General features: G+C 38.6%; 2 protein-coding genes across 2 annotated transcripts in view; one reads left to right on the top strand and one right to left on the bottom strand.

Annotated features, from left to right (window-relative positions):
• Positions 1–2,782: 2,782 nt before the first annotated feature.
• Positions 2,783–10,696, top strand: LOC140246964 (low molecular weight phosphotyrosine protein phosphatase-like). Its single transcript, XM_072326275.1, has 5 exons — positions 2,783–2,921; positions 4,618–4,808; positions 5,691–5,752; positions 9,043–9,142; positions 10,213–10,696. Exons 1-5 carry the CDS (start codon positions 2,879–2,881, stop codon positions 10,297–10,299), a joined length of 483 nt encoding a protein of 160 aa, XP_072182376.1. The 5' UTR covers positions 2,783–2,878; the 3' UTR covers positions 10,300–10,696.
• Positions 10,697–18,341: 7,645 nt separating this feature from the next.
• Positions 18,342–27,561, bottom strand: part of LOC140226657 (2-amino-3-ketobutyrate coenzyme A ligase, mitochondrial-like) — a 113,126-nt gene continuing 103,906 nt past the window's right edge. Inside the window, exons 9-10 of the mRNA XM_072307098.1 lie at positions 19,204–19,327; positions 18,342–18,448 (exon numbers count right to left, since the gene is read on the bottom strand). Of these exons, the coding sequence (XP_072163199.1) occupies positions 18,342–18,448; positions 19,204–19,327 (231 nt within the window). The remainder of the gene's footprint in view (positions 18,449–19,203; positions 19,328–27,561) is intronic.

A 27,561-nucleotide genomic window follows, 5' to 3' on the forward strand; every position in this document is an offset into this window, starting at 1 on the left:
CCTATCTGCGTGGCAGATCTTGTTTGGCACATGCAACAAATATTTTGATGCATCGAACATAGGAAGGGAAATAAGACGGTTGTGACTCCATTCTCTTGTACTTCCTTGCCCTACCTCACAAGGTCCTGATTAATACTGTCGTTGTGATCGTAGCTACAAAGAGGTATAGGCGAGCCTAGTCATATCACCTTCTTGCCGGTGATATAATATGATGATTGAATAGGATTAACAGGTATACATTGCTCTCATATTGGAGCAAGCGGACTGCAGCCTGGCGCCGATCCTCCGGCGATCCTCCAGTTCCTTCCAGAAGCGGATCTAGAGGGGGGGTTGGGGGGGTTGCAACCCCCCCCAAAAAAAAAAAATAAATAAATAAATAAATAAAAATAAATAAATAAATAAAAAATCCGGGGACCATTTTTTTTTATCTTATCTTTTTTTTTTTTTAACTTGTAATTTTATTTTTTTTCTATTTATGGCAATGACCTCTATACCCAAAATAGTGGTGTTTTAGATGCAAGAAAACGCCATTTTCAGACACAGATTTTCAAAAATTCTCCCTACTGTGGGAGGGGGGACACCCCCCTCCCACACCCCCCCCCCCCTCACTCGCTCCTCTCCCTCGCAATACCGCCTCCAACCCCCTCCTTTATAAAAAGCTAGATCCGCCCCTGCCTTCTCATCTCCCACTGGAAAAATAGACTCTTTCCCCGGGGTTAATTCTGTCCTTCCTTCTTTTTTCCATCCTACCTTCCTTCATTTCCGGCCTCCTCCTTTAGACATTTTCTTTCCTTGCTTCCCTTCTGTCTATCTATCTATATTGATTTATTGCACTTTTTTTATTTTTCTTCCACGCACACAATCGCACATGTACATGTATACATTTTAGGACTATACTTTATATCAATAACTTGTGCACTTTTTTAAAGGATATAGTCAGTGATATTTTCCATTGACAGCTGAACTCATCTAATTGATTGAATTCTCAAAACGCAACTCAGCCAAAAACAAATCGCTAAACAAACAAAAAAAAACAAAAAAAAACTTGATAATACTGAGGGATAACTCCTTTACTTTATAAAGGTACTAGTACCATCGCTTTTATTCTATACTATGTACGGGATTGTTGGAAGGGTTTTTTTTTTTCTTTCTCATAATTTTAGATATTTCTATAAAGTTCTATAAAGATTTTGGAGCATTTGAAGGGATGGTATACAGTGGTGAAGATGAATCAATTGAGAAGAAGATCAAGAAACCACTTATAAAATTTTGTACAGTATGTCCAAAAAAAAAATACAATCAGATCATTTCGCATTGATAACACCCAATATAGATTGTCTAAAATACTTCAGGGTCTTAAATTATAATATCTTAGCTCTATTTTCCAGCAAACCCCATTCAATTTGGTTAAGCTGTCACAGAGAATTGTGGATTGCATGTCATGAGTTTGATTCTTCTGAGTTTAGCACTTCAGGATGCTCTTGTGTGTGAACACAATACATAGACAGAACTTGGAGGGAAGAGATTCCTGACATGCTCTACAAAATTCCTCATTTCTCTTTGACCACTGAAGCAAATCGAATGGGATTTTCTGTAGACGTAGGCAATGAGTTATAATTTCGTACCCTGAAAAAGTTGGATTGATTCACTATTTTTAAAGTTATCATTGCGGAAGGTCCAATTGTAATCTTTTTTGGGGGGTTGGGACATACGGTAGAGTATACTATTCTATGAAGAATTCAAAGTTAAACAAGTTATGATGAAAATCGGTTTTGGTATATTGCCGAGATACGATATCCAAAAACAAAGTAAAACAAAGCGATCCTAAGAAAATAATAATGATAAAAGGTGGGTCCATGCATGCACCTTTTATTAGGATGGCTCTGTTTTGGAAATCTCAGCCATTTCAGAACCAATTTTCATCAAATAGGCCCTAACCGCTGAAAATCTCTCTTGGAATTACATGCTCAATGTTTCATAAAATTTTAGAAACCTGAAGTTAGACGTCTCAACCAAAACTATGCGATCCCTTTACCTTCAAGCTGGACCACTATGTTGTTGTTTTTAATACTGTAGGCCTATAGCCTATGAGGCCCTATGTATTGTGATATTGGGGCCTGTCTGTCCATACTTGAAAAGTATTTAAAACATTAATGGAGAAAGAGAAAGAATACAAAGACAGAAAACAAATACATTCTTCAGACTGTATAGGCCCAACACTTTCTTTTTAGTGAGACCCTACTCTACAGGCCCTACACAGTAGGCCTACGTGCCTACCGGTATGTTAATCTTTTTCTCCTCCTCCTCCTCCTCCTCCTCCTCCTCCTTCTTCTTCCTCTTCTTCTTCTTCTTCTTCGATCTTCTTCGTCTTCGATCTTCTACTTCTTCTGGCTCGATCTCCTCCTTACAAGCTTATCATATTCCTTGTCATTTTTGCTTTTCTTTTCTTTTCTTTTTTTGTACGTGAGTTACCCACGAGTAGAATATCTTCCATCAATTCGTCAAGTGCCACTATTTGGCATAATTCCTTTTCTTTGTCTGTTACACTGTATGATCTTTCCCAAAGAGAAGAAGAGTTCTGTAACTCGGATCATCTGCTACAGTATCTTCAGAATTGGTTTAGCGGTTCCACCGTGTATAGGGCCTACAGGTAAAATCATACGACGTCAATCATAAGGGCAGAGGTTACCGAAATGTCCCCGTCGCCGCCCCGCGGCGTAATCAGATCCAGAACCTTTGCGACCGCGAACTGCTTCCATTTAGTCACGGGCCACCGCTCGCTGCAACGTCCGAAAAATAATTTCTGGCAATTTGGAAGCCGAGAATCGCATAGTTTGTTATCAGTTCTCTCGTAAAGACTTGATACTTTCTCATAAAAATGGCTGTTGCAGCGAATAAATCTGTCCTGTTTGTGTGTTTAGGTGAGTAACTGCAGAAAGTTGCAGAAACGTGAAATGCTGGAACTAGTCCCATACCTGGATTTTTATGTTGGTCGTAAAACGTAATTTGGCAGCCCGTATTTTTTGTAAGTTTTCTAAAGCATGTTAGGGCCTGCTTCATGTCCTGTGTAGTAAACTTATACCGGGACTGTAGAGCTGTCTAGATGTCTTTCGGTCATCTTATTCTGGCCCTTATTCTTAATCTTAATTATAATGCTGCATAAAATCGTTAGATTTTTAAATTTGGAAATTATTTTAAGGCTGCCTTATTTCAAAGTCTAACGTTAGATTCTAACGTTACTTAGACAGAGAGCTCTAGAGCCTATTATAATGGATCTGATTGAAGCTTGCATTCAGATGATGATAGGTATCCATGGCATTATGCCATTTGCTAGGTAGGTAGGTAATGACAATGCAACCCAGTTTGTAACCCAGGTTGAGGATGTGGCTAAATTTGGAATGGGCGTGGTTGTTTTGTCCTCTGATTAGAGGTCTAGGTCTATACCCCTTTTCCAAGTTTTATATACTAAGCAAAAGTGGGTCCTGAGCTGAGAAGCTTCCTATAGCAGCCTCGAACAGCCTTTCAGCCCAATATACACAGATAGAATTCTGAAAAGGACATCCAGTCAGGTTAGATTCTGAATTCCAGAAGTCGCCACCGAAGGTCATTAAATTGCCAGCTAACATTGAATAAACCAGCCAGCTATCATGACTATTCGCCACTGATAAACACAATGTCACACAACGTGCACACTTTCGCACTCGATCACTTTTGTGGCTATGTAAGAAATGAAAAAAAAAAATTGCATGGTTATGATTATTATGAGAATTGATTCAGGCCTGCTAGACTCTAGAGTGAAACCAGCCAGCGCAGTATAGACAAGAGACCACAACTGTTTTTACAAGTGCGTGGGCTTTTGAAACTCCTCACTGGGGTCTGAAACCTGCAGGCAGTATTTTAAACAGGGTGAAAGTTTTACCATATTCTGTGGAACACAGGGAGGTAGAATTCTTTTCCCGTACCGGTAGGCTATCTGCAAGGCCTGCTGCCTAGTCTTTGTGACTTTTCCACCGAGTACAACTTGAATCCCAATCAAATTATTTCTTTGAAATAAATAGAATTTTAACAAAAGAACCGATTTTTTTTTTTTTTTTTTTTTTTTTTTTTTGGCATTGCAATACATGGAGCACACAGATTTCTCCCTGAAAGCTCTTTAGGATCCTCCTGTCTCTGATTTAAGTGTATCTATGTCTATGTATCTATGCCCTGTATCTATTGATTGTTCTAGTATACTACCCAACTATTGAATACTGTTTTATTTCTCTCTTAGAGGCAGGAAATGCTACTTAAATAATTAAATATTTAAGATAATTGAAATTTGCAGCCAACTAGCCATATATGTGATATTATGAACAGTTTCCAAATGATTTCAATACCCATGTGTTCCATTCTAAAGAGATAACAGTCATCTGCTAAGCCCTGATGGTTGCTTGCATTTGTTAGCCTGTGGAATCCCCAGTACTAAATTAACATGGAATAAACTGTTAGTTTGGGGTGTTTTTTTTTTTTTTTTTCTTATTTAATGTACAATTGTACCATACTTACATTGAATCACAAGTTCCTTGGATTCATCAATCGCAGTCTGAATGGTAAGTCCTCGTTTTGTTCTTTCAACAGGGAATATATGCAGATCAGTTACGGCAGAGGCACTGTTCCAGGAGATGGCGGAAGAGAAGGGCTTTGCCTCGGACTGGAGGATCGACAGTGCTGCCACCTCAACATACGAGATCGGCAGCTTGCCAGACAGTCGCACCAACGATACACTGGAGAAGAATAAGCGGAAACGAAGCAAGCATATCGCCCGACAGGTAAAGATCATTTGAATTCATGAAGTTCTTCCGTCAAGTTGTTGTCATTGCAACTGATTGACATTGACATTATTTACGTCAACGTAAGGCAATTTGACAATCAGTTGCAAAGGCAAGATCATTGTTCTGCCTGATGAGTACTCATAAATTATGGGAATCTTTAACTCTGCAGCATGGGGTAAAATAAGTTGTTTGGAAGTGAAATGATTTGGGTTTGTTGTTTTCCCTCTCACTTTCTTGAAATACAATATCTTTAAGACACTGTACAACAGCTGTTATTTTGATGTACAGACATTTTCGAAAAAAATTAGGTAAGACAATCTATTTCCGTGCATTGCATTTTTGTTCTTTCTTTCTTTTTTTGTTGGAAAGCTCCCTAGAAAAAATATGAATTGTTGTGAATTTCAAAGTGGCCAGTATGATAGTAATTGCACCACAAATTCTTTCAGCAGAAGACTTTAATTTTACATTCATAGTTGATTTCTTGTCCTTTATTAAGATCTTCTTGATTGCTACAATGTATGTTGTATTCTTCTCCCCCCCCCCCCCCCCCACTGAAAAAAAACAATGAAAATAAAGAATTAAAAAATGTGTACATTTCTTGTCACTGTATCCCTATAATGTGTGTATTCAAAGTACTGTGCCATGCACTGAGAGTCTGACAGTTACAGGTAAACATTTAAACTTACATAGCAGCCTGCCTGATTGATCACTTGAATAATATGTTCATGACGTCTTGCAAAACTGTGATTTCATGTAGTTCTTGTATCATATGTTTGTCATCAGACAAACAAAATTATTTCTTTTTCTGATTCTGGAGCACAGTGTGGTTGTTTTTTATTTCACCAATGTATACTTCACCCTTTAACATTCTCTTTTCAGATCACCAAGAAAGATTTTACTGATTTTCACTACATCTTTGGCTTCGACAGTAGTAACATCAGGTAGGGGTCAAAGTTCAAAGGTCCATACACTTGGCCGTGTTTACATACCACAAAATGACTGGCGCCCTCATACAGAAGACATACATGGATCATCACATGTCGTTTATTCCCACCCAAGCTTGACATAGGGCCATAGATTGGGGGCAATGCATCTTTGTGGGCCATTCTCAGATTAAGTGTTCAATTCCATCTGAGTAAAACCGAAAAATCAACCACAAAGTAATACATTCAAAGATGTGTTTTCGGTAACTTCAAAACCGGTCAAATACGAAACAAAAAGTGGAACATTCTAAATGATGGCCATTCATTGAGTAAAAATGAATTGAAATAGAGCATCATATATGATTTTTGATCACCAATCAGATACGTTACCACAAATTTACATGTTGTAATGGATTCCTAACTTTGAATTAAATATATTGTTTTGATCCAATTTCTGTTCAGGAAATGACATCTGTCCCCCCTAAAGATATTGGGGTTTTTCAAGAGGTAAAGATGTTGTCATCCCTTGCTAATTGGTAGAAATTATTTCTGTGTGATAGCTTGAAATATGTTTTTTGCTGAAATGAAATATAACCTTAAGATTCACTTTGAATTTTTAGCAAATTTCGCTTACAAATAAAGTTTCGAATCCCACAAATCATGCAAAGGGAACGATCCGATGTGGAATTTCCACAGGAAACAAATATGAATTGCTTTCCTGGGGAAATAACTATTGAAAAACATCGAATCGCCTTTGGTAACGTATCTGGTGAAATATAAGTAATAATTTTAGTTGTTTATGAATTAATAAATATCACCTGTTTAATTATTTACCTTATGAATTGATGTAAAAATGAATGATATAAGCCCAAATTAACCATATTAAACATTGTACGTAATGTCTAAACTATGAAATGTAGTGGAAAAGAGCCCTAAATGTGAAAGCTGAGTTCTTCATTCACAGAATATTCTCATCTTACGTCTGAATGTATTTATCCATCTGACTATAAATATTCATTAAGTTTTGATGGATAATGCAAACAAGGTTTAAAAAATATATTTTTGCAGGCACTTAGAAGGAAGTAGGTACAGTCTCTATGAACTCGATATACTAAAAAGTTGTTTGACTTATGGTAACTTATTTGGCTCACCCCTTTTAATGAAAATGAATAAATAATTGTTCAACTTATCAATGAATCTTGAGTAGTTCTTCATATGTTGAAAAACACTAGAATAAATATGCAACAGAACACTGAAACTTTTCTCGGAAGCTTTTCATAAACTACTTTTTACTCTTTCAAAGTTTGGTAACGTATCTGGTGTATCTGTCGGTGAAGTTACAGAGCAATTTCTACTGAATATTCTTCATTTGAACATAACTTTAATTTTTTATGGAAGCGTCATTCTATGCAGAATTGTTTTATGAACACTTTGTTTTACATAACATTATTTGTCACCGTGGATGCCCTGAATTATACGTAACGTATCCTGCTAAATCTGAAAAGCAAAAAACTGATATGCTGAATCATAGCTTCGTCTTGTAAAATAAACGTTCAAAGTTGTTGCATAGAATATGAAAGTGGCTGGGTTTTATAGAATAGCACTTTGGAGTTTGTGAGCACACAACGATTTGTTTGTAAAAACATTTACAAATTTTTTTCAGCATTTTGATTATGTGGTAACGTATCTGTCGGAAAACTTGGCATTAAGTTGTGAGACACTGATGCAGAAAGAAAAACCTTGTGGAAGTGTTGCTCTTTTTCACCTCTCTATCCTTTTGGTGTAAGAATATAATCCTGAGGTCCAACAAAACGAACCATGTAATGTGTAGGGATGAATTTTGACCAGATTTGATCCCCAGAAACCACAAGACCAATGAGCAAAATTTGGTCACGTATCTGCGGTAACGTATCTGTGGTAACGTATATGGTCGATCATGTTATTATGAGAGCGATATCTACCAAATATTTCTCACTTGTACTAAACTTTAATGTTGAATCGATGCGTCATTCCGAGGAGTAATGTATAATATACTATTTGTCTGACATTGCAATATCTGTCGCAGTGGGTGGCATGAAATGTATGTAACGTATCTGTCCAAATAAAAATGTAGAAAACCGATATTTCAAGCATTGTACCGTATTCTCAAAAAAGAGCTGTTGCACAAAAAAATCTAAGTACTTGCAATGTATGAAGTATATCCTCAGGGTTTCATATACACAGGGTCATTGCATAGTCTTGTTATTTTCGCAATGCTGTAACACTAAAGAAACTGGTAACGTATCTAGTGGTGAACTTGGCGACAGGTTTCAAAAGGCTATAAAAAAAGAAGTCAATAAAAATTTTGGAACTTTTTGAGTATTGTGATTAGCGCATATGATATGCTCATCGTCCATGAAAATGATATTTGGAAAGTGTGTTTGTGGACGGAGAGGAGCAATAAAACATAATTCTGAAATAGCCGGCGACACTGCGTTTTGGGGGTCTTAACGAAGTTTAACAGCAAAATTTTATACAAAAAGGCAGACAACCGCATTTGATCGTGTTTATTTTTAACAAATAAAGTCCTTGTGATATATTATAAACATTTAAATAGTATCTAATAGGTTTCAGGGAACCGCAAACTGTCATGGAATGTCGGCGACACCAAAATTCCGTATTTGAACGCTTTTACTGAGAATGGGCCTTGTATTCTCCTAATTCTTGCAAACACTGGTTTTGTTAAATATATATTCATATATAATAGCCTCGTTCTTTCATTTTCCACATGACTATTCTCTCTGTGATCAATGGGATGAGTGATTTCAGTCTATGTGCCAGATTTACTAGAACAGGACAAAAAACAGATACGGGAGGTTAAAGGTCCTGTTTACCTTTGGTAGCAGTGATGTGTAGGTCAGTTGTATCACAAAGCATCCTACCTTTAAGAATTTAGCAATAAATCCTAGAATATAGGGAGATGCAGCTGTTTTTCTTAATAAACCATGGAACTGTAGACAGTCTAGTCCTAAAAATTTGTATTATTTTTAATTGATCACATTTTGATTGTTTAACATAACTTGACATCCATTATACTGATTCATATTTTTAAATCGGTTGTTTCTATCCCTAACTCACATTTTAGAACTATTTTGAAGCACAAATACTGGGTTTTGTTTCATCTGCGAATGGTATATTATGCCTTTAATGTGACTGTTGTCGACTTATAAAAAAATGTAGGAATTTAGGATCGGAGAGGCCAAGAAATTATAATGGAACTAACTGTTCCTCTTTTCCCTCACTTCGATTCTGTTTACTCACCTCTTTAGCAATATCAACCGCGTGAAGCCAAGCTCCAGCAAGTCTGAGGTTCTGCTCATGGGGAAGTACGGCAAGAACGGAAATGAGATCGTGCAAGACCCGTATTATGTAAGTTATCAGCCTTTAGGGGAGAACATTTAGTCTTGTCTCCAGTTTTTTGTCTCTTTCTTTTGATAATCTTTTCTTTTACTCATTTGTATTTTCATGTCATGGTTGTGTAGTATTCTTTCCAGTCTTTTGCAGATTTCACCAGCAATATGTGACTTTTGTTTTCCCATAGATTTAGGCAGCCATGATTATCCCTCTCTTTCTTCTTCCCCTGTACAGAGACTCCAACTCTCCCGTTTTCGACGGGAGATCTCCCGCCGAAAACCCATTTTTGCAAAATCTCCCGTTCTCCCGTTAGAGATTTAATTTCTCCCCCCCCCCCCCCCCCCCGGCTCAATGTCTCCCGTTGGAGAGGATTTCTTACTTATTGCTATCGTATGTTGCAAAAATAAGCCTTAGATAGCACCAGAGAGCATCTAGAACCCTGGGAATTTCGCGCTCCGCACACATCAACTTTGAGTCTCCCGTTTGCTAGGGGTTTCAGGCGGGAGAATCCCCAGATCAGAAGGTGCTTGTGGTTGGAGTCTCTGCCCTTGTCTTTCTTCCTCCTGTAATAGTTGGCTTTGTGTCCCCCCCCCGCCCCCCCCCCCCCCAAATCACATCTCACTTGATTGCCCCACCTTCCCCTGTACATCTGTTATATATTGAGCTTGTATGTGCTGCAGTTCATAGGGATGCAAGAAAACCTTTAATTGTAACACTTTTGGGGCTTTCTGGTATATAGTGAGATATATTAATCAAAACTGCATAAATCAGGGGGGGGGGAAATAGTTGCCAATTTGAAGGATTAACAATGAATTTGGAGGTTGTGAGTAACCCAAATAGTAATAGTGCAACCCAGATGAATAATGGAATAAGCAAAGATAAGGCTTAAATCAAAGAAGTTTTCAATTTTCTCTCATAGAATACTGTAAAATTACGATAAAACAGATACAGCATCAAATCCAAAGATGAGTGATTTCTGTTGATTTGATTGGTCAATGGCTAAGTGTTCAGCTCTGAGGAAGTAGCCAAAATAAGAATGAATCTGACTGAAGAATTTTTTCTCTGTTTTCATTCGCATTTGGCAGTACGATCAAGCGGCCTTCGACACAATGTACGAGCAGTGTGAGAGGATGGTGAAGGCTTTCATCGCTGAAGTCGAGCCAGGAAAGTAAATCCCTGCAAAAGACGTGATATTGCCAAATTGGCAACATTGGTAGAGTTTGTGCATGCGGAAATGCTACCGGCTGCCTGTTGATGGTAGCATGGACTTGACTGATTGTAATCTTCTTGGAGTGTAGTGTAAGATTGTGGTGGACTCGAGTTTACCTGCCAGATAATGCTAAAAATCTTGAGTCATCCAATTATAAATCACCCTGCATCGTCTTCTTTGGAACCATTCATAACCTCAGCAACCAAGATATGCAAGGCAGATGGTCCTAAATCTATCCAGAATCAACCAGAATGTCACTGGACCACCTCCTGCAGAGCCATCCAAACCAACACCAATTAACCCATTGAGGACGGACTGATTTTGCTACAACACGCATTTCGAATAGATGCTTGCCTGAGTATACTCAGGACTCATCCTCAACGGGTTAATGCAAAGCAGTTACATTTTCCAGAATCAAAGCCGAAATTTGTGATGTGATGAGAACTCTACCTACCCATCATCATCCAACCAGTTACTGTACCAGCCTATAGACGAGAGAAGTCACCCAGAGTGTGGAATTAACATGTACCAACCAGTGTGACTAAGCTTGCCAATACAAAACAGCCAGGTGTATTGTGAGCTAACAAGTTGCAGCTACAATAATATTGTCATCAGCCTTAGTATTATGTGTAAATATTGAGGTACCGGTTCGACTGTGGAATATCTAGAAGTATTATCTACATTGTATATCAAACTGGAAGCTAAAGTTACTGACTCATTTGATCTGATCTCCAGTATTTTGATCATGGTTTCAATATAGACCTGTATGTGTGCCAGAATTGTAATGGTTAGCAAGTTATTTTATGACGATCATTTGCACATCTGCAATGTTTATATACTTTAGACCCGAGCTTCTCAACATTTTTTAACCTGATGCCAACTTTAGCTCCTTCAAAGTTTTTTTGAGGCTCAGTTACACGTGTATCTAGACAGAATACAAATATCTTTTTGTCATTTTCACTTTAGGAAGACATAGCAGCCTACTGGTTGAGAAGCACTGCCGTAGACCGTAGTGGTGCGGTCGTTTACAGGTGAATCTATTGTGAGCTCGATTTAATTCTCATGTGGAGCAATTATTTCAGAGCAAGTTTTTTCATTCATGTATACAATTCATGTATACAATGTATTTCAATTTTCAATTTTATTTTCCGTAAATTCTGTTATTAAAAAGATAAAAACTAGGGAAGCACTCTAAGAGCGCAGACCTCCGCCAAGCATGCAGCTCATTTCCATCACTGACCTTGTTCTTCCGTAGAGATATCGGTGATTTCCACCCATACGCACTTATAGCATGCTGAAAGTGTTTATAATGTGCTGAAAGTCGCCCGATTTCCCAATATAGAAGCCTTTGTTACGTCATAAACCCTCAGCTGCACGGCATGCCTCGCCCTAGCAGAAAGTAGAGCACGCATGCAAACCTCAAATAAGCGCAGCCTGAACTCCCAAGTTTATTCACCCTATCTGCCAAAATATCATAAATCCTTCATAAATTCCCCCAAAATTCTCGGATCACTACCAAGTTAATCGTTTGTTACTTGTGTCATTCTCAACCTTTCCTGCAAGTTTCATCCCAATCCGTTAACTACTTGTTGAGTTATTTTGCACACGGACAAACTAACAAACAAACAAACAAACCAATGGTAACAAAAACATAACCTCCTCCCCTAGCGGAGGAAATAAATGAATATTCATACCAGAAAATGCTGGGATAAAGATGATGGTAGGAGCATCTGTTGAAGTAGTGTTTACGCTGGAGAGGCTACCCTTGTTTTAAATAAAATTCTCTTCGTTATGTTGTTTGCAGACTTAAGGCAGTATTTAATTTCAGATAGATTTCCCTGCCAGATATTAATGACTTGTAACTAAAAAATGCATTTGTTTGTCACTAGATTCAAAATCAAAATCTGTGTTTAAATGTATTTTATAACATACTCATAATCCACAGTCAGATAAGCAAACTGTTTTTTCTTTCGTTTCTTTTTCTCTTGAAGGGATCTTTTATTATTGCGTTGTTGTTTTATTTTTCCATTTGTATGAATTAAACAAGTGTGTTCTTGGTTTATGCATGCAATTGAACTAAGTGTATGGAAAAGATGTGTGTTTTGGGCGGAAAAGTATGAGTTCACCAAATGGAGACTAATTTTGTTTTCTTTTTTGCTACAGTGGAGGAAAAGTACAGATCAATGATAATTTGAACAAAATTGATAATGTAGCAACCATTTAAATGTCAGTTAATCATTGGACATGCTCAGTCAGCATTTAAATAAAAAACAACAACTTGAAAATGCTTGGCCTATCTTGGTACAGGTCCTGGCCTGGTCTTTAGCCTCCTTTCATTAGAGTGCGAAAGAAATATATAATTGTGTGCAGTATTTTTAGCTTATTTTTTGTTGAAGGTTGCAATATAGGGAAATCGCCATTTTCACATGAGATTGTGTGAATACAATGCCTCAAACAAAAATTTAAAAATGTATGACATGAAGCCTGAATTGTGTGAATAAACTGAGAGTAGATAATGGCACAAATGGCTGATAAATGGTCTACATAAATGATCACACAGACAATAAACATTTTATTATGCTCACAGAGAAAGATACCCTGACTGATTATGTTTTTGAATGTTTCCAATCATGGGTTTATTTGTTTGTGTTTGTTTTGGATTCTTGTTTTTTAAATGTCGGTATACAATCAACCTTGCTTAAGTCGACCTCGCATAAGTCAAATAATTGCATTAAAGTGGAAGGTCTTTTCAAGTCCCTTCTCTTTATATTCTTTTGATTTTAATCCCTCAGAAACCAAATTTTCTCTAAAGTTGAAGCTATTTCTTCAGACCAAATAGATTCGACTGAGGCAAGGTTGACTGTACTTCTAAAAAATGCACAAGATGTACATTCAAATAATTCAATACTTCATCAGGAAATGAATGAGTGAGAGCGGTTGAAACTTCACAATTACATGTGGATGAAAGAATGTTCTTTCCTCCCTAAAATGTACATGCCGACTTTCGTTGTCTGGAATGCATCGAGCAAAATCAGACCATGCTAAAACACCAACACACAGTCACTATGACAGAGAAAACACCAAGTATGATCAATAGTCTGTCAAACCATCAGTAGTCTTAAGTTTTTATTATTACACAAGTCTCTCAATTCCAAGACATTCATGATTGCAACATGAAACAACAAAATGATTCCCTCCACATCCGATATTAACCATTTCCATGATGGCCAAATAAAAATTACAAAATGAAAAGAAGAAAGACACACACAGACCAGATTTGAATTGCCATATGGCTGTCACCACCGTAATGGACAAAGGATTATTGGACACTTTGTCCTTAATCAACCAGTCCAACCGATTGTTACATGCTTGCACGATCAGAGTCTACACTTTGGTATGGGGTTCTGGATGGGAGAATCTCCCGTTTTGGAAAATGCTCTGAGCTGGAGTCTCTGCATTTTGATCATTGGACCAGACATGCACCGTGTACCAGCCTTAATAGATACAGTGCACTCCTGTTATGACACACACGGTTATAACAAAATTCCGGTTAAAATAGGGTAAAAATTCAGGCTGCAATATTATCCACTCGATGTATCTTTATTGTTTACAGTGCACTCGCGTTACAACGAATAACGAAGTAAGTCTTCTAGTCCCAAAATTATCACCATTAAAGTCTATGGTACAAAATTTGCTTATAACGAACATAGTTATAGCCAAATGTCCGTTATAACGAAGTCTTTTCCAAGTGCCACAGACAAAGAAAAACAAAAGAAATGTGCTCTGTTATAACGAAATGCGAATTGCTTTTGAAAATACGTGTACGTAGCAGAACAAGCATTTATAGCGTATCTGCATGGGTGAACGCTTCACACCACTGTGTGTTCGCTCCTTGTGTCACGCACAGTTTCTGAGGAGAACTTGCGTTTATTATTGTAATACAGTTATCCCATCACATTTCATATAGCTTTCCAGTGTATGATGAGTATTCAGCGAACAGAATATGATATATATACGTGGTTTCCTTGTTTTCATTATATATTGTATTTGTTCGGTTATAACGAAATTTCGTTATAACGAAAGAAAACTGCCAGTCCCGAGCATTTCGTTATAACGGGAGTGCACTGTATATGTTCAGTTATAACATAATTTTTATATAATGAAAGAAAACTGCCTGTCCCGAGGACTTTGTTATGACAGGAGTTCACTGTATGTGCATATTTTCGGAGCCCCATATTTTTATACTGACAGCAGGATGATCACAAGTACTGTAAAAGCTGTTATTTTTATGAGAGTTTAATTTTTGCAAATTTCTCAAATCACAATCAGGCCCCGAATTCAACAACACGCAAAAATGTCGCCAATGGTCTAAAACATTCACAATAGCCTCAGTGTCACATCGCGAAAACAACAATGGAAAGAAAATGTCTGTGACCTCATTTGCGAATACTGTATATATCTACATGAAAATAACAGCTCATACAGCAATGAGGCAGACTTTACTTTCAGTGAGTTTTCACTATGTGGGCCTACAAAGCTATCAGATGATTGATATAAACAATCTTTTGTTGTGTAATGCAACATCACAATTTAAAAGGCAAAATCTTGAAAGCTGCAATGAAATGGCCAGTGGCTTAAATTATGCTCACAAACTTGGGCCACAATCGCCTTGAAGTCATAAATGAAAACTAAAAATTTCATTCACAGGTTCTTCTATGGATAGGTTTTCCTACATGAATACATCGTCATGAAATGATGAAGAGATCAAATATTTTCACACACACAATCTCTCTCTTTCTTTCTATCTGTCTAACTCTTTCACTCTTTTACCTCTAATCCACCGAAATATAAATTTTCCCACTATCACCTTAAAATATGTCCATCATTTGTCTTCTGGAGAGTTTCTACACATACACGATGAAGTAACATGGTTAAAATTACACTTCAATAGATTCAATCCCAAACTTGACAGACATCATTTTGCAGATCATTTATGTATAACTCGCTAAGAAAGGGAGACAGTGCACTGTGCATTACCACAACAGAACTTTAGCAAATATGCATAAAGCAGAAATGTCTGATTATATGTCTTACTAAATTGAAATACAAGTCTTATTAGATCAAGTGAACATTTACTTTCACATACTTAGAATGTTCGTTGTTTTGTAATGACACACACCACTAGATTCAACATAATGAAGTTTCAAACAGAAACCTCAAAATTCTTACAAATCAGAAACTGGACTTAAAACTTACTTACATCGTACACCATTTCTTTCATGCACTGGAAGTACATCAGTGTATGGAATTTTGCACAATTTCACACATATAAAGGACCATTCTTCCACTGTCAGGATGCCAGAAGATGCTGATTGTTAATTGGTGAAACTTTGCACAACATAAGTTTCTAGTCGAGTTTCTGATTTATGAGAATTGCGAGGTCACACTTCAACTGGATGAATAGTAATCTACAGCAGTCTCTTTTTTTTTCAAACAGAAAGCTTAACAAAAGACAAAACAAAAAATCCTTACAATATTCCTGATACCCTGTGCAGAGCAGTAAGAGGTCAAAGGTGATAAGATCTAAGACACTTAGCACAAAAATCCCTTTTGGAAATAAATATTCTCACTAGAAGTGGGGTTATAAAGTTTCAACCTCTGGGTCTGAATAAGAAATAAAATAGCTTACCAAGGTGGCTATCAAACATGTTTGTGCTGTGTGTGCAGATACTATGTATACAATGAATACAGTGTCACCTGACAATGGTTCCTTTCTGGGTTTAATATTACATCTGAATTATCATTACTACACACGAAAAACATGTGTGGCACACAATGTGTTGATCTAAGCCTCTGAAATGAAAGAAAATAACTTTGGTTTTCTGGAGATTTTGCGTTCAGCAGTAGATTACTTTAGTTATGGACAAACTTGTTGTAGGTCCATACTCTGGTAGTTATGGCATATTCCTCAGTGGGGCGTTTAGAGAGTAAAAGTTTAACCAAACACTGTACATAGCTTTTGAAAAAAACACATTCAGCTTTGCCTTGTGTGTTTCTGAGAGTTCCAAAGTTACTATCAGGTGGAAAATTCTACTAACGCCCCTTGAAATGTGCATTTACAAAATGTACTTGTGTCGTATTGACTTCTAGAAAGACAATCAAGTTTTTTTTTTTTTCAAATGCATTTAACCTTAGAAATTCCTCAGTGGCCAAGATTTTTAAAGCCACTGATTTTGGGTAAAACGATGCCTTTGTAAATAAGGCATTAGAATTTGAATACTTTGAGAGGCAAAGGGTTAGATGTTATTTTTGGGGTAAAAAAGCCATGTCATTCTTTTTTGCTTTTGAAATTACTCTATTCCATTTGTCTTGTTTTAGGGCTATTAAATAGTATTGCATTCAAGTAAGTGTGAAAAGTGGTACACACAGGAGGGAAGGAGCAGATATAAAATAAATCTCAGCCATACTTTAAGCAGTAGCCTCTTACCCTGTATGGACTCACAGACCACATGTTGCAATAATGGTACATGAGAAATGAATAGGTGAAAATGTTTCATCTCACAACTTGGGGTGTATACAGTTTACCACATGTGAAACACACAATAATCGTAATACCCAACACTCTTAGTGAATTAAGTTTACACAACTTTAGACTTCCAGATTTTTTTCATCTCATTCACAAAATATGTCACTGAGTGATTTCTATAGATGATACTTTGCCATGGGATATTTTGCCAAACTCAAACAATCCATGCTTGAGTTGGGTGTGATGGCAATGAGTATTATTCTTTGCCCCAATAAGTGTGAAATATGGTTGCTGGATGAACAGAGAAAGATGAGAGGCAAGGGGTGCACAGGACCAATTTCAAGGGGTGTTTCTTTGATGGCCCTCTACCAATGAAAATCTTTTGTTTGAAATGCAACCAAAGCAGGATGGATATATACGATGAGTAATGGAAATGGGAAGTAAAAAAGGGTGCATAAGACTGGTGTCCAAAATGCCGTGCCCTTAACATCAAAGAATGATATGTGATGCTGGATGGATGAAGGATGTAGGGAGAGGGGTAGAAGTGAGGAAGAAGGGTGCCAATTTAAGACCAGTGGTAAAACCACACCCTCTAACACCAGAGAATAAAGAATGATTTGTGGTGCTGGATGAAGGATGTAGGAAGAGGGGCAGAGGTGGGGAAGAAGGGTGCCTTTAGGACCGGTGGTCAAACCACACCCTCCACACCAGAGAATGTATGTAATTTATGTAATTGTTTTGGATATACACTCCAAATTTTATTGTCCGAGAATGGAAATTCTTTTTGCCCAATTGATCATGGGCCCGGCAGCCACTGAGCAGCGCCAGATCGACGTTGCTCTAACCTTTTCAACTGTTGAACGGCAAACAAGGTAGCAGCAACTCCCATCTTTTAACATCTTTTGGTATGACGCGGCCGGGGTTTGAACCCACGACCTCCCGATTGTGAGGGAAGCCGCTCTACTCACTGAGCCAACACATCGGTCTTATATGAAGATAATATCATGGTGCTGGATAGAAGGATGTAAGGAGGTGGGCAGAGGTGAGGAAGGAGGGTGCCTATTTAGGACCGGTGGTCAAACCACACCCTCAACACCACAGAATGAAGAATTATTTGTGGTGCTGGATGGAAGAAGAATGTAGGGAGAGGGGCAGAGATGAGGAAGGAGGGTGCCTATCTAGGACCTGTGGTCAAACCACGCCCTTTGTGGTGCTGGATGGATGAAGGATGTAGGGAAGAGGGGCAGGGGTGAGGAAGAAGGGTGCCAACTTAGGACCAGTGGTCAAACCACACCCTCAACACCACAGAATGAAGAATGATTTGTGGTGCTGGATGGACAAACAATGTTTTTCTTGGGGGGGGGGGGGTGGTAGAGTGAGAGAGGACAGAATGGAAAGGAGTGTTGGCTTGGTTTCAAATGGTGGGAAGGAGGGGGGGTTAAAAAAGAAAAGTGAAAAGGACAAGGTGGATAAGCTCTTCATATGACCCCGAGCTGCTTGCCGACATCGATGAAGGCCTCAGCGCACTGGTCAATCTCTTCCTCAGTGTGGGCAGCTGAAATCTGCACCCTGATTCTGGCAAGACCTATTGGGCATACGAACAAGAAAATAAAATGAATGAATAAATCCAGCAGGAGATATCAACCATGAACACGCAAGCTCAACAGCATATATTGTCTGTTGAGAATGAAAAGGGCGTTACGTCATCTTGAACACTATGGGTTTAGTGACAACTTTTTAATGCCCTTATCATTCTCAACTGATGAAATTACATTTTGATGCCAAAATTCATACAAAAGAGAAAAAAAAAAATTGCAATGTTACTATCACCAGTCCAGGCATTCTGAAGAAAGATTACAGAAAAAAAAAATGCAGCTAAGCTCAAGAGATGCAACAGTTATCAAACAGACATATATCACCTTCAACTTTGACAAAATATTAAAAAATTAAGAAAAAAAATCATCACAAAGCAGCAACATCAGTTTTCATTTGTCTCACCCCCCCCCCCCCCACCCCCTTATGGAAGAGGGGGAAGAAAGGGATGACTAAACACTGGACTGTCTCCGAAATTGGCACAGCTAGGATAGAGTAACAGGCAACAAAGACTTGAAGAAGAACCAGAAAGATCCCGATCCAAGTTGAACTTAGTCTAACAGTTGTCAACCCAAGAGCATGTTGAGATCCAGTGCTGCTGACCTAGTCATATGTCAGCAGTTTCATTTTGTTTGATCACCTGGCTATACTTTTACAGTGGTTTATAGCAAAGGTCATTTGTTGCCGTGGTTACGGATGATGAAGAATAAAAGAACACTTAAGGTGAAGAGCAGAGTACCGGCTTACCTTTTGGGACGACGGGGTAGCTGAAGCCGATGACGTAGATCCCCCTGGCTAGCATCTCCTCAGCAAACTTCCCAGCCAGACTGGCCTCCCCCAGCATGATGGGGCAGATGGGATGGGTCTTGCCCTGGTGATAACAAAGTTTAGAGAAACTGATTATTAATTTGAATACAGATACTGTATGTGCCATATAATTAGCGAGTTTAAATTTTTGCGAACTGAGACTTCCCAACGATTTTCGCTAGTGGTTAAATTCATGATCATAGAGCACTGTACTGAACAGAGGTGCACGCATACATCATATTCATATCGGGATCAGAGTCAATATTTTCGTGTGTTCTTGATTTCGCAAACAGCAGATGACTTGTGATTTTCGCGAAAATATAAACCTCACAAAATATTTGGCATATGCAGTAATATGCAGCACTCAGTGCATGCAGTTAGGATTAGAACAAGCCCTGGCTATCAGGCTGAATCTCAGTGGTCTAGGGGATATACAACACCTGTCCGGTATTCAGGAGAATGTTGGTTCAAATCCAGCCTGTGTAGGGATGCCCTTAATTTTCTATCATGGCTACTACTGAAACACTATGTGCTTATTTTCATCAAAGTAGCCTAGGGTCAACGGCGTAGCCAGGATTTCATCTTAGGGGTGGCGGTTAGTCTGCGAGGGAGCGAAGCGACTGAGCCCGAGCGAGCGGAGCGAGCGAGGGGGGAGGGTGTGGGAGGGGGTTGTCCCCCCTCCCACGGTAAGAACTTTTTGCATTTTGATGTTGTAAATGGTGCAATTTGATGCATGTTTTTGCGCGTTTTATCGACGTGAAACAGTCCCACTTGTTTATGGTAGCAGTTTATTTTGATGTAGATTATTATTGAACAATTTGCCTATAAAAGGGTATAATTTTGATACACTTCTTGTATTAATTCTTTTCACTGAATATCATGAACGCGACTGAACCCGAGCGAGCGGAGCGAGCGAGGGGGGGGGGGTGTGGGAGGGGGGTATCCCCCCTCCCACGGTAAGAACTTTTTGCATTTTGATGTTGTAAATGGTGCAATTTGATGCATGTTTTTGCGCATTTTATCGACTTGAAACAGTCCCACTTGTTTATGGTACAGCAGTTTATTTTGATGTAGATTATTATTGAACAATTTGCCTATAAAAGGGTATAATTTAGATACACTTCTTCTATTAATTCTTTTCACTGAATATCATGAATGCGCCTGAACCTGAGCGAGTGGAGCAAGTGAGGGGGAGGGGAGGGTGTGGGAGGGGGGTGTCCCCCCTCCCACGGTGAGAACTTTTTGCATTTTGATGTTGCAAATGGTGCAATTTGATGCATGTTTTTGCGTGTTTTAACGAGTTGAAACAGTCCCACTTGTTTATGGTTGCAGTATATTTTAGTGTAGATTATTATTGAACAATTTGCCTATAAAATGGTATAATTTAAATACACTAGTCTTCATGTATTAATTCTTACACTGAATATCATGAACGCTGTCTGTTCAGCAATCAAACAGAAAAAGCATGCACACGAGGGTGTAGATAGGGGCATATCCCCTGCCACACGAAGGTGATTTTGCGTTTTCAGACCTGAAATTCAGCGATCTGGTGCAAATTTTTGGTGCAATACTCTTTCATCGAAGTGTTAAAATCACGGAATTTAGCTCTTATTCCGAATGTGCACCATCTGTGTGTATGTATAAAGTCTAGTGAGGTAGAGCTTAGGGGAAGGGGGATTCCCCTCCCGCTCTGACCTGAAATTCAGCGATCTGGTGCAAATTTTTGGTGCAATACTCTTTCATCGAAGTGTTAAAATCACGGAATTTAGCTCTTATTCCGAATGTGCACCATCTGTGTGTATGTATAAAGTCTAGTGAGGTAGAGCTTAGGGGAAGGGGGATTCCCCCTCCCGCTCGTGGAGCTTTTGCGTTTTTAGAATTGAAATAAAGCAATCTGGGTATAGCCACAGTCTACTTCTATGCATGGCGGGGGGGGGGGGGGGGGCGAGCAGGGAGAAGGCGTGGGCGAGTGTTATCTCTACCCTTCCCTTCCGATGGAGCTTTTGCCTTTTTAAGGTTGAAATTGAGATATCTCGTATACGCATATTTGATGGAATCAACATTTGGGAAATCACCAAAAAAAACTAGAAATATCAATGAAGGTGATTAATACCCCCGCGACGACAGTCTTACCCAAGGAATGATCTTTCCTTGATCTTCTGCCATTTAAATGCCGTTACCATGGCAACGCAGCTTCCGACACGTCCGAAAAATATGTCTTGCACATCTTCCCACCAAGACTATTGTGTGTGCCACATTTCATAAGCTTTTGTCAAAAACTGAGGAAGTAGTTCAATCACAAGATCTTTCCTTGATCTTCCGCCATTAATATGCCGTTACCATGGCAACGCAGCTTCCGACACGTCCAAAAAATATGTCTTGCACATCTTCCCACCAAGACCAATGTGTGTGCCACATTTCATGAGCTTCAGTCGTATACAGAGGAAGTACAATGTAGTTCAATCCGCAAGATCTTTCCTTGATCTTCTGCCATTTATATGCCGTTACCATGGCAACGCAGCTTCCGACACGTCCGAAAAATATGTCTTCCACATCTTCCCACCAAGATCAAGGTGTGTGCCACATTTCATAAGCTTTGGTCAAGAAACTGAGGAAGTAGTTAAATCTGCAAGATCTTTCCTTGATCTTCTGCCATTAATATGCCGTTACCATGGCAACGTACTTTCGGGTACCGTCAAAAAATGCGTCTTGCACATCTACAACCAAAGGCACACATCTGTACCAAGTTTCATGGAAATTGGGCAAAAACTGAGGAAGTAGTTTGCAACACAAAATTTTCCATCATTTTGGCTCATAATATGTGAGCTGTTACCATGGCAACATACTTTTTGTCACTGTCAAGAAATGTGTCATGCTGACCTATATCCTAAGACAAACATTCAATATGAATTCCATGAGAATTGGAAGAACACTGATGAAGCAGTTTTGCCATGAAGCATTTTGCCCTATATTTTACCAATAACATGCCGTTACCATGGCAACGCACTTTTTGCCACTGCGGAAATATGTGTCTTGCACATTAACATATTCAGATGAACATCTGTACCCAATTTCATAAAAATTGATCAAAAACTGTGGGAGGAGTTCGCGACGCAAGATTTGTACCCATTTTTGCCCATAATATGCCGTTACCATGGCAACGTACTTTTGGGTACTGTCAAAAAATACATCTTGCACATCTACAACCCAAGGCACACATCTGTGCCAAGTTTTATGGGAATCGGTTGAAAATTGAGGAAGTAGTTCGCGACGCAAGATTTGCAACGGACCGACCGCCCGACCGCCCGACCGCCCGACCGCCCGACCGCCCGACCGTCCGCTGATTCCTATATACCCCCTTCAAACTTCGTTTGGCGGGGGTATAATTAAAAAGTCACAGCACTGCATGTACAAATCGATGGTCCCAGCATTGGGCAAGTACAATTCGACCCCGGCGCCCCACCCCCACTCGGTATAATTTAGGGTACACATTATGCTCTTTTTTTTTCCCTTTAAAAACAACCTTCCTATACAGACTGCCAAAATTTCTGAACCCTCCTTGCACAGTTATGTTTTGTTTTGTTTTGTTTTGTTTTTTTTTTGTTTGTTTTTTTTTTTGCTGGCTTCTTATGGCTTGGAGAACCCTCCCCCCCCCCCCTTGTTAACCCAGAACACTGCTCAATGTCCCCCCCCCCCCCCCCCGCACACACACACACATCTCAGGTGAGCTCTTATTCCACACCCATGTCAAGACAGACAAGGATATCTCAGTTCACATGAGCTGTTACCTTACACAAGGTTTTTGTACAATGTATGTTAAAAATGGGATCTCATAATTCATGTAGGAAGTCTGTCCCAACAACAACCCCCCCAAAAAAATTAAATAAATAAATAAATAAATAAATAAATAAATAAATAAATAAATAAATAAATAAATAAATAAATAAATAAATAAAATAAAATAGAATAATAAATGAAATAAATAATAATAATTAAAATCTCATGGCATCAATTTTGATCAATTTTTCTTGGATTTCAAGTTAACTATAAATTTTCTAAGGATTCTCCGAAGAAAGACAGAATAAAGCATCCTTTTTAAAACGGTCAGAAAGTCATAAATACATGGTTCCCTATCATTACAAATAAGTCTTGCACTGAACTTTGTCACACCACAAGTAACTGGTCATTTTCTGGGCAGATGATTCAGGGAATATGCATGCAGTCGTACCTCCAACCCTGGGGTGACAGGATGGGGAGGGGGGAAGGGACAGGAGACTGGTATATTTCTCAAAATGGGTTCACTAGAGCAGAGAAAAGGGGGTCATTTAATCAAACTTCTTGACAGATAATTTTTTATTACAAATTGCTCTCATCAGATCAAGATGAAAGGATTTTACACTTATAACAGTTTGTCAGAAAAAAAAAAAAAAAAACCTATCTGACTAAATGCTTGATGAAATGCCCTCCAGGTTGTTTGGAAGACTCATATGTCACACAGTTTATTGTCATTTTTATGGTGCTCTCATGCAACAATTACCTCAAAGAATTGCAAACTGCCAATTCATCTCTGGTTCTCACTCCCAAACTTGAATTGAAGGCAATAAATGAACTATATTCTGCCATCCGAAATTGTGCATTTTCTTTTATTTACCGTCTGCCTCCAGAGCATCACACACAATGAAGAGGTATGTGATATAACTTTTTCATATTTTCTCTTCTTTTTTTTTCATGTTGAATGCGGAACAAAACATCCCACTCCTGTATGCAGCATTCCATAGTCATAGTGGCACATAATGCACAGATGGCTCCCCATACTCTGTATGAAACACACATGACCATACGCCACACGCACCCTGTGATTGACCGACATTTCGAACACTTTGTGTAGTGCCTCTTTCGGCCGTATTTTCATTATAATGAATGGTAAATTGTGTTCTTTGACAGAATTTAACTGAGACCTATCGTCTAACATCAAATTGATCATCCAAGCTCGACAAGAAGAGACGCCATTTAGCATCGAGTGTGCAGGAAAAAGCGGACGTTCAGGCCAAAGCACACGTGCTGAAACACAAAGCGGACAAAAGCTAGCTCTCACGACTTCAGTGTGGAGAACAAAGGTGACGTGCAGGCAAAAGCACGTGTGTTTGAATAAAGCCGAAAACAGTTCGCACGACTTCGGGACTTGATCACAATGGAGACGGGCTTTCTGATTTTCTCTTTTATTTTCTTCATAGTGACATGCCTTATGTGTGTGGCTAGTGGTGCATCTGAAACCCAGCCAGATATTGAGCTGATAGGCGTCACAAAGGATCAAACCACCTACACAGAAGGTGAAACTTCAGTCATCGACATCCGATTCTCCATCCCTGATGGACAAACAATGCAAGACTACATATTCTTGTTGGAGGTCCTCTGTGAGGGCCAGAGCAGAGTTGTCATAAACGATGACAATTGTGACTTGGAGGCCTGTAGCCTCATAAACTGCACAAAAATCCATATCCACATTATGCGAGGACTAATCAGGATCACCCAAAGAGACTTGCAACAGGGAGACCAAAGAGAGTGGACACTGAAAGTTATAAAAGGGGATGACACGGTCATCACTCGTACCTTCACCTTACTAGTGGTATTAAAGCATATTGCTGAAAAATCTAGTCACATACCAGGGGCGGATCCAGGAATTCCGTAAAGAGGGGGCGCGTTTACAAAATTAAATGGGGGGCGCACACACCCTTCCCCCATTTTTTTCTTTTTATTTCTTTTGTTTCAACAAAAAATAGAGGGGGGGGGGGCGTGCGCCAGTTGCCGTCCTCCCTGGATCCGCCCCTGCATACAGTACACAAAGACAAGAATACTAAAGTTGATACCGTAATAGCCCAGGTAAACTGGACAAATACTGAAAAAAAAATATCGCTGTTTGAGTAGGACTTGATTTAGTTTTAATGATTCCTGCATACACTTGTAGCATACGTGCTATGACCTAGATAAACAAATTATTTAAAAATTTGAGTGTGTGGAATGTGGGGCGGACGGTGTGATTGTCATTGTCCGCCCCACATTCCACACATTGTGAACGCTACTGGTTCTATGACAAGCCAAATTGTCGCTGGTTTCGGTATCTCTGAGAGTGCAAAATTATCACATTTCGAAAATTGCAAGAGTTGACAAAAATGGGCCTATAAACGCATTAACCAAAATTAAAGAACTTGGTGTCATTCTATTAGAAAAAGAACTGCCTTTCAATGATATGCAAAATAATGAAATATTTGCGAAAATATTTCTGTAATTAAAGATCTTAGGCATTCCGTTCTTTTCGGGCCACCCTGTATAGACTGAATTTTGCAGTAATTATGTGAACTGTAACACGCAAAGCATTTATTTGCTGAAAACTTAACATTGCATTTTCCTTTGTTTTCTTATTGACTTTTGTTTTGTACATTAGGAGCCAGTCACTACGACACATGGGGTGCTGGACGGGGTTCAACCTTCAACCCTCGGACCGAATGTTGCGACTCATGTTACCCAGGTAAACATTGCTAAAAATCGTATGTCGTGTGATATTGATTCAGACCTTTCACAGATGAGGCAGTTAGATCTTGACAACCACAAACTCTGAATATTAGTAAATAAGCCTCCGGGTTAGACAATAGTTTCCATGGAAACTGAAGTGAAAGTGATGATTGATAAAAAAGTCATCATGGCTTATGAATTAATAAATGTGACAGTCATTAAGGGGCATGTTAAACTGCTTTCACTTGCACTATTTTCACAAATAATGTTTCCACTTTCAATATGTCTTTCAAGCAAATAATACAAAACAAATAACAATATACATGTATGACATAAATCTAACAAACTGAACTAATACTTCCCATCTATGAAATCAAAATTGTGGACACTTTAGATTGTCGTATAAATTCTCTCACCATGTCTTTTGTTAGTCACATTAATATGACCAAGGAGGTTTAATACATTGGAGTTCCAACTGGCTGCAATTATTCAAACAGTTGTCAGATTTCTATTGATGTACAAAAGAATTCCACAGGTGCACTTGTGCCTTTGATGATCGATGTTCCAAGCCGCTGTCTTGCTGAGCAATCTGAAGATTCATTTTGAACGTTATCATAATGTTGGCCATATTTTGCTTATTTATTTATTAAATGAAATGAAATTTTATGTAATGATAAAGCATGTAAAACAAAAGTCAATTCCATCTAGAAATTTGCGCAAAAGTGTAAATCAGAGCTGTATCATGTGAAAATGTTTAAAACTGTACCATCCTGGAAAGCTGCTTTTATCACTTTTCCGCTTAATTTCCACAAATGAAACTAAAATGGAATAATCTTCAAGTATAATTCTTTATTGATAGATATATCAGATTAGTGCCCGGGTTATCCCAGACGAGTATTTTTCATCTTTATTTCAGTATTTTTTGCTCAATTTCTATTCACACATCCTCGTGTCTGTACCACCTACCTTTTGTAAGAAGGGATAGCGAAAAGTAATTACCATCACAAAGATCGACATATCTTCCTTTGAAAATGGCTGGTGATTATGCAATGAGACACGAATCAATTGTCTTCCTATCTGAGCGGCAGATCCAGTTTGCCACATGGTTCAAATATTTTTGAGCGGCGGCTTCGAACATCAAGCAAAGGAAATAAGACAGTTGTGACTCCATTCTCTAGAACCTCCTTGATATGACGGAAACATGCAAGTTATGCTGAGTCGAGAGGAAGGTGCATTCCAATGTCATTCGTTAAACATTTCAGTACTTTAGCAATGATTGACAGATGATGTCATCTCAAGAATATTGGTTTGGAAGGATTTTTTGTGGGCGTTCCCAAGTAATCTGAAGAAAAATAGAAGAAAAAATCGTTAAAATATATGGAATGTTTCGAGATATTCTTTTCACCGCAAAAGTGATGTTGATGGTATCATAAATCAACACAAATCAACATGCATTTGGATTTCAGGGCCCCTTTAAGAAATGAGAAAATGGCACTTGTCTGTTATAATTGCATAAATAGTTCCCGATTGTACATGTATGTGTATATCATACTCCTGAACTCACATATCAGGGGTCGCACTTAAGTTTTTTTTTTAGCTAGCCAGGCGGACTACTTAGAATCAATTTTGACACTGAAGCAATATTTTGGCTAGCCAGATGGACTAGTAACTTCAGAATTTTATGATTTTTAGCTAGTCCGACGTGATTTTGGGTGGCCAATGGCCAGCGGACCATCGCCAATTTCGAACCTGCATATGTAGCATCTCATAAAATTCAAAACTTGGTAT

Source organism: Diadema setosum, chromosome 3, assembly GCF_964275005.1.
Source record: "Diadema setosum chromosome 3, eeDiaSeto1, whole genome shotgun sequence".
Classification (NCBI taxonomy): domain Eukaryota; kingdom Metazoa; phylum Echinodermata; class Echinoidea; order Diadematoida; family Diadematidae; genus Diadema; species Diadema setosum.

What these genes read in the sequence shown, in the direction of transcription:
- LOC140246964 (XM_072326275.1), top strand. Translation starts at nt 2,879, where the DNA reads ATGGCTGTTGCAGCGAATAAATCTGTCCTGTTTGTGTGTTTAG. An exon ending in TTCGACAGTAGTAACATCAG is followed by an intron (nt 5,753 to 9,042) that starts GTAGGGGTCAAA and finishes TCACCTCTTTAG; the next exon opens with CAATATCAACCGCGTGAAGC. An exon ending in TCGTGCAAGACCCGTATTAT is followed by an intron (nt 9,143 to 10,212) that starts GTAAGTTATCAG and finishes CGCATTTGGCAG; the next exon opens with TACGATCAAGCGGCCTTCGA.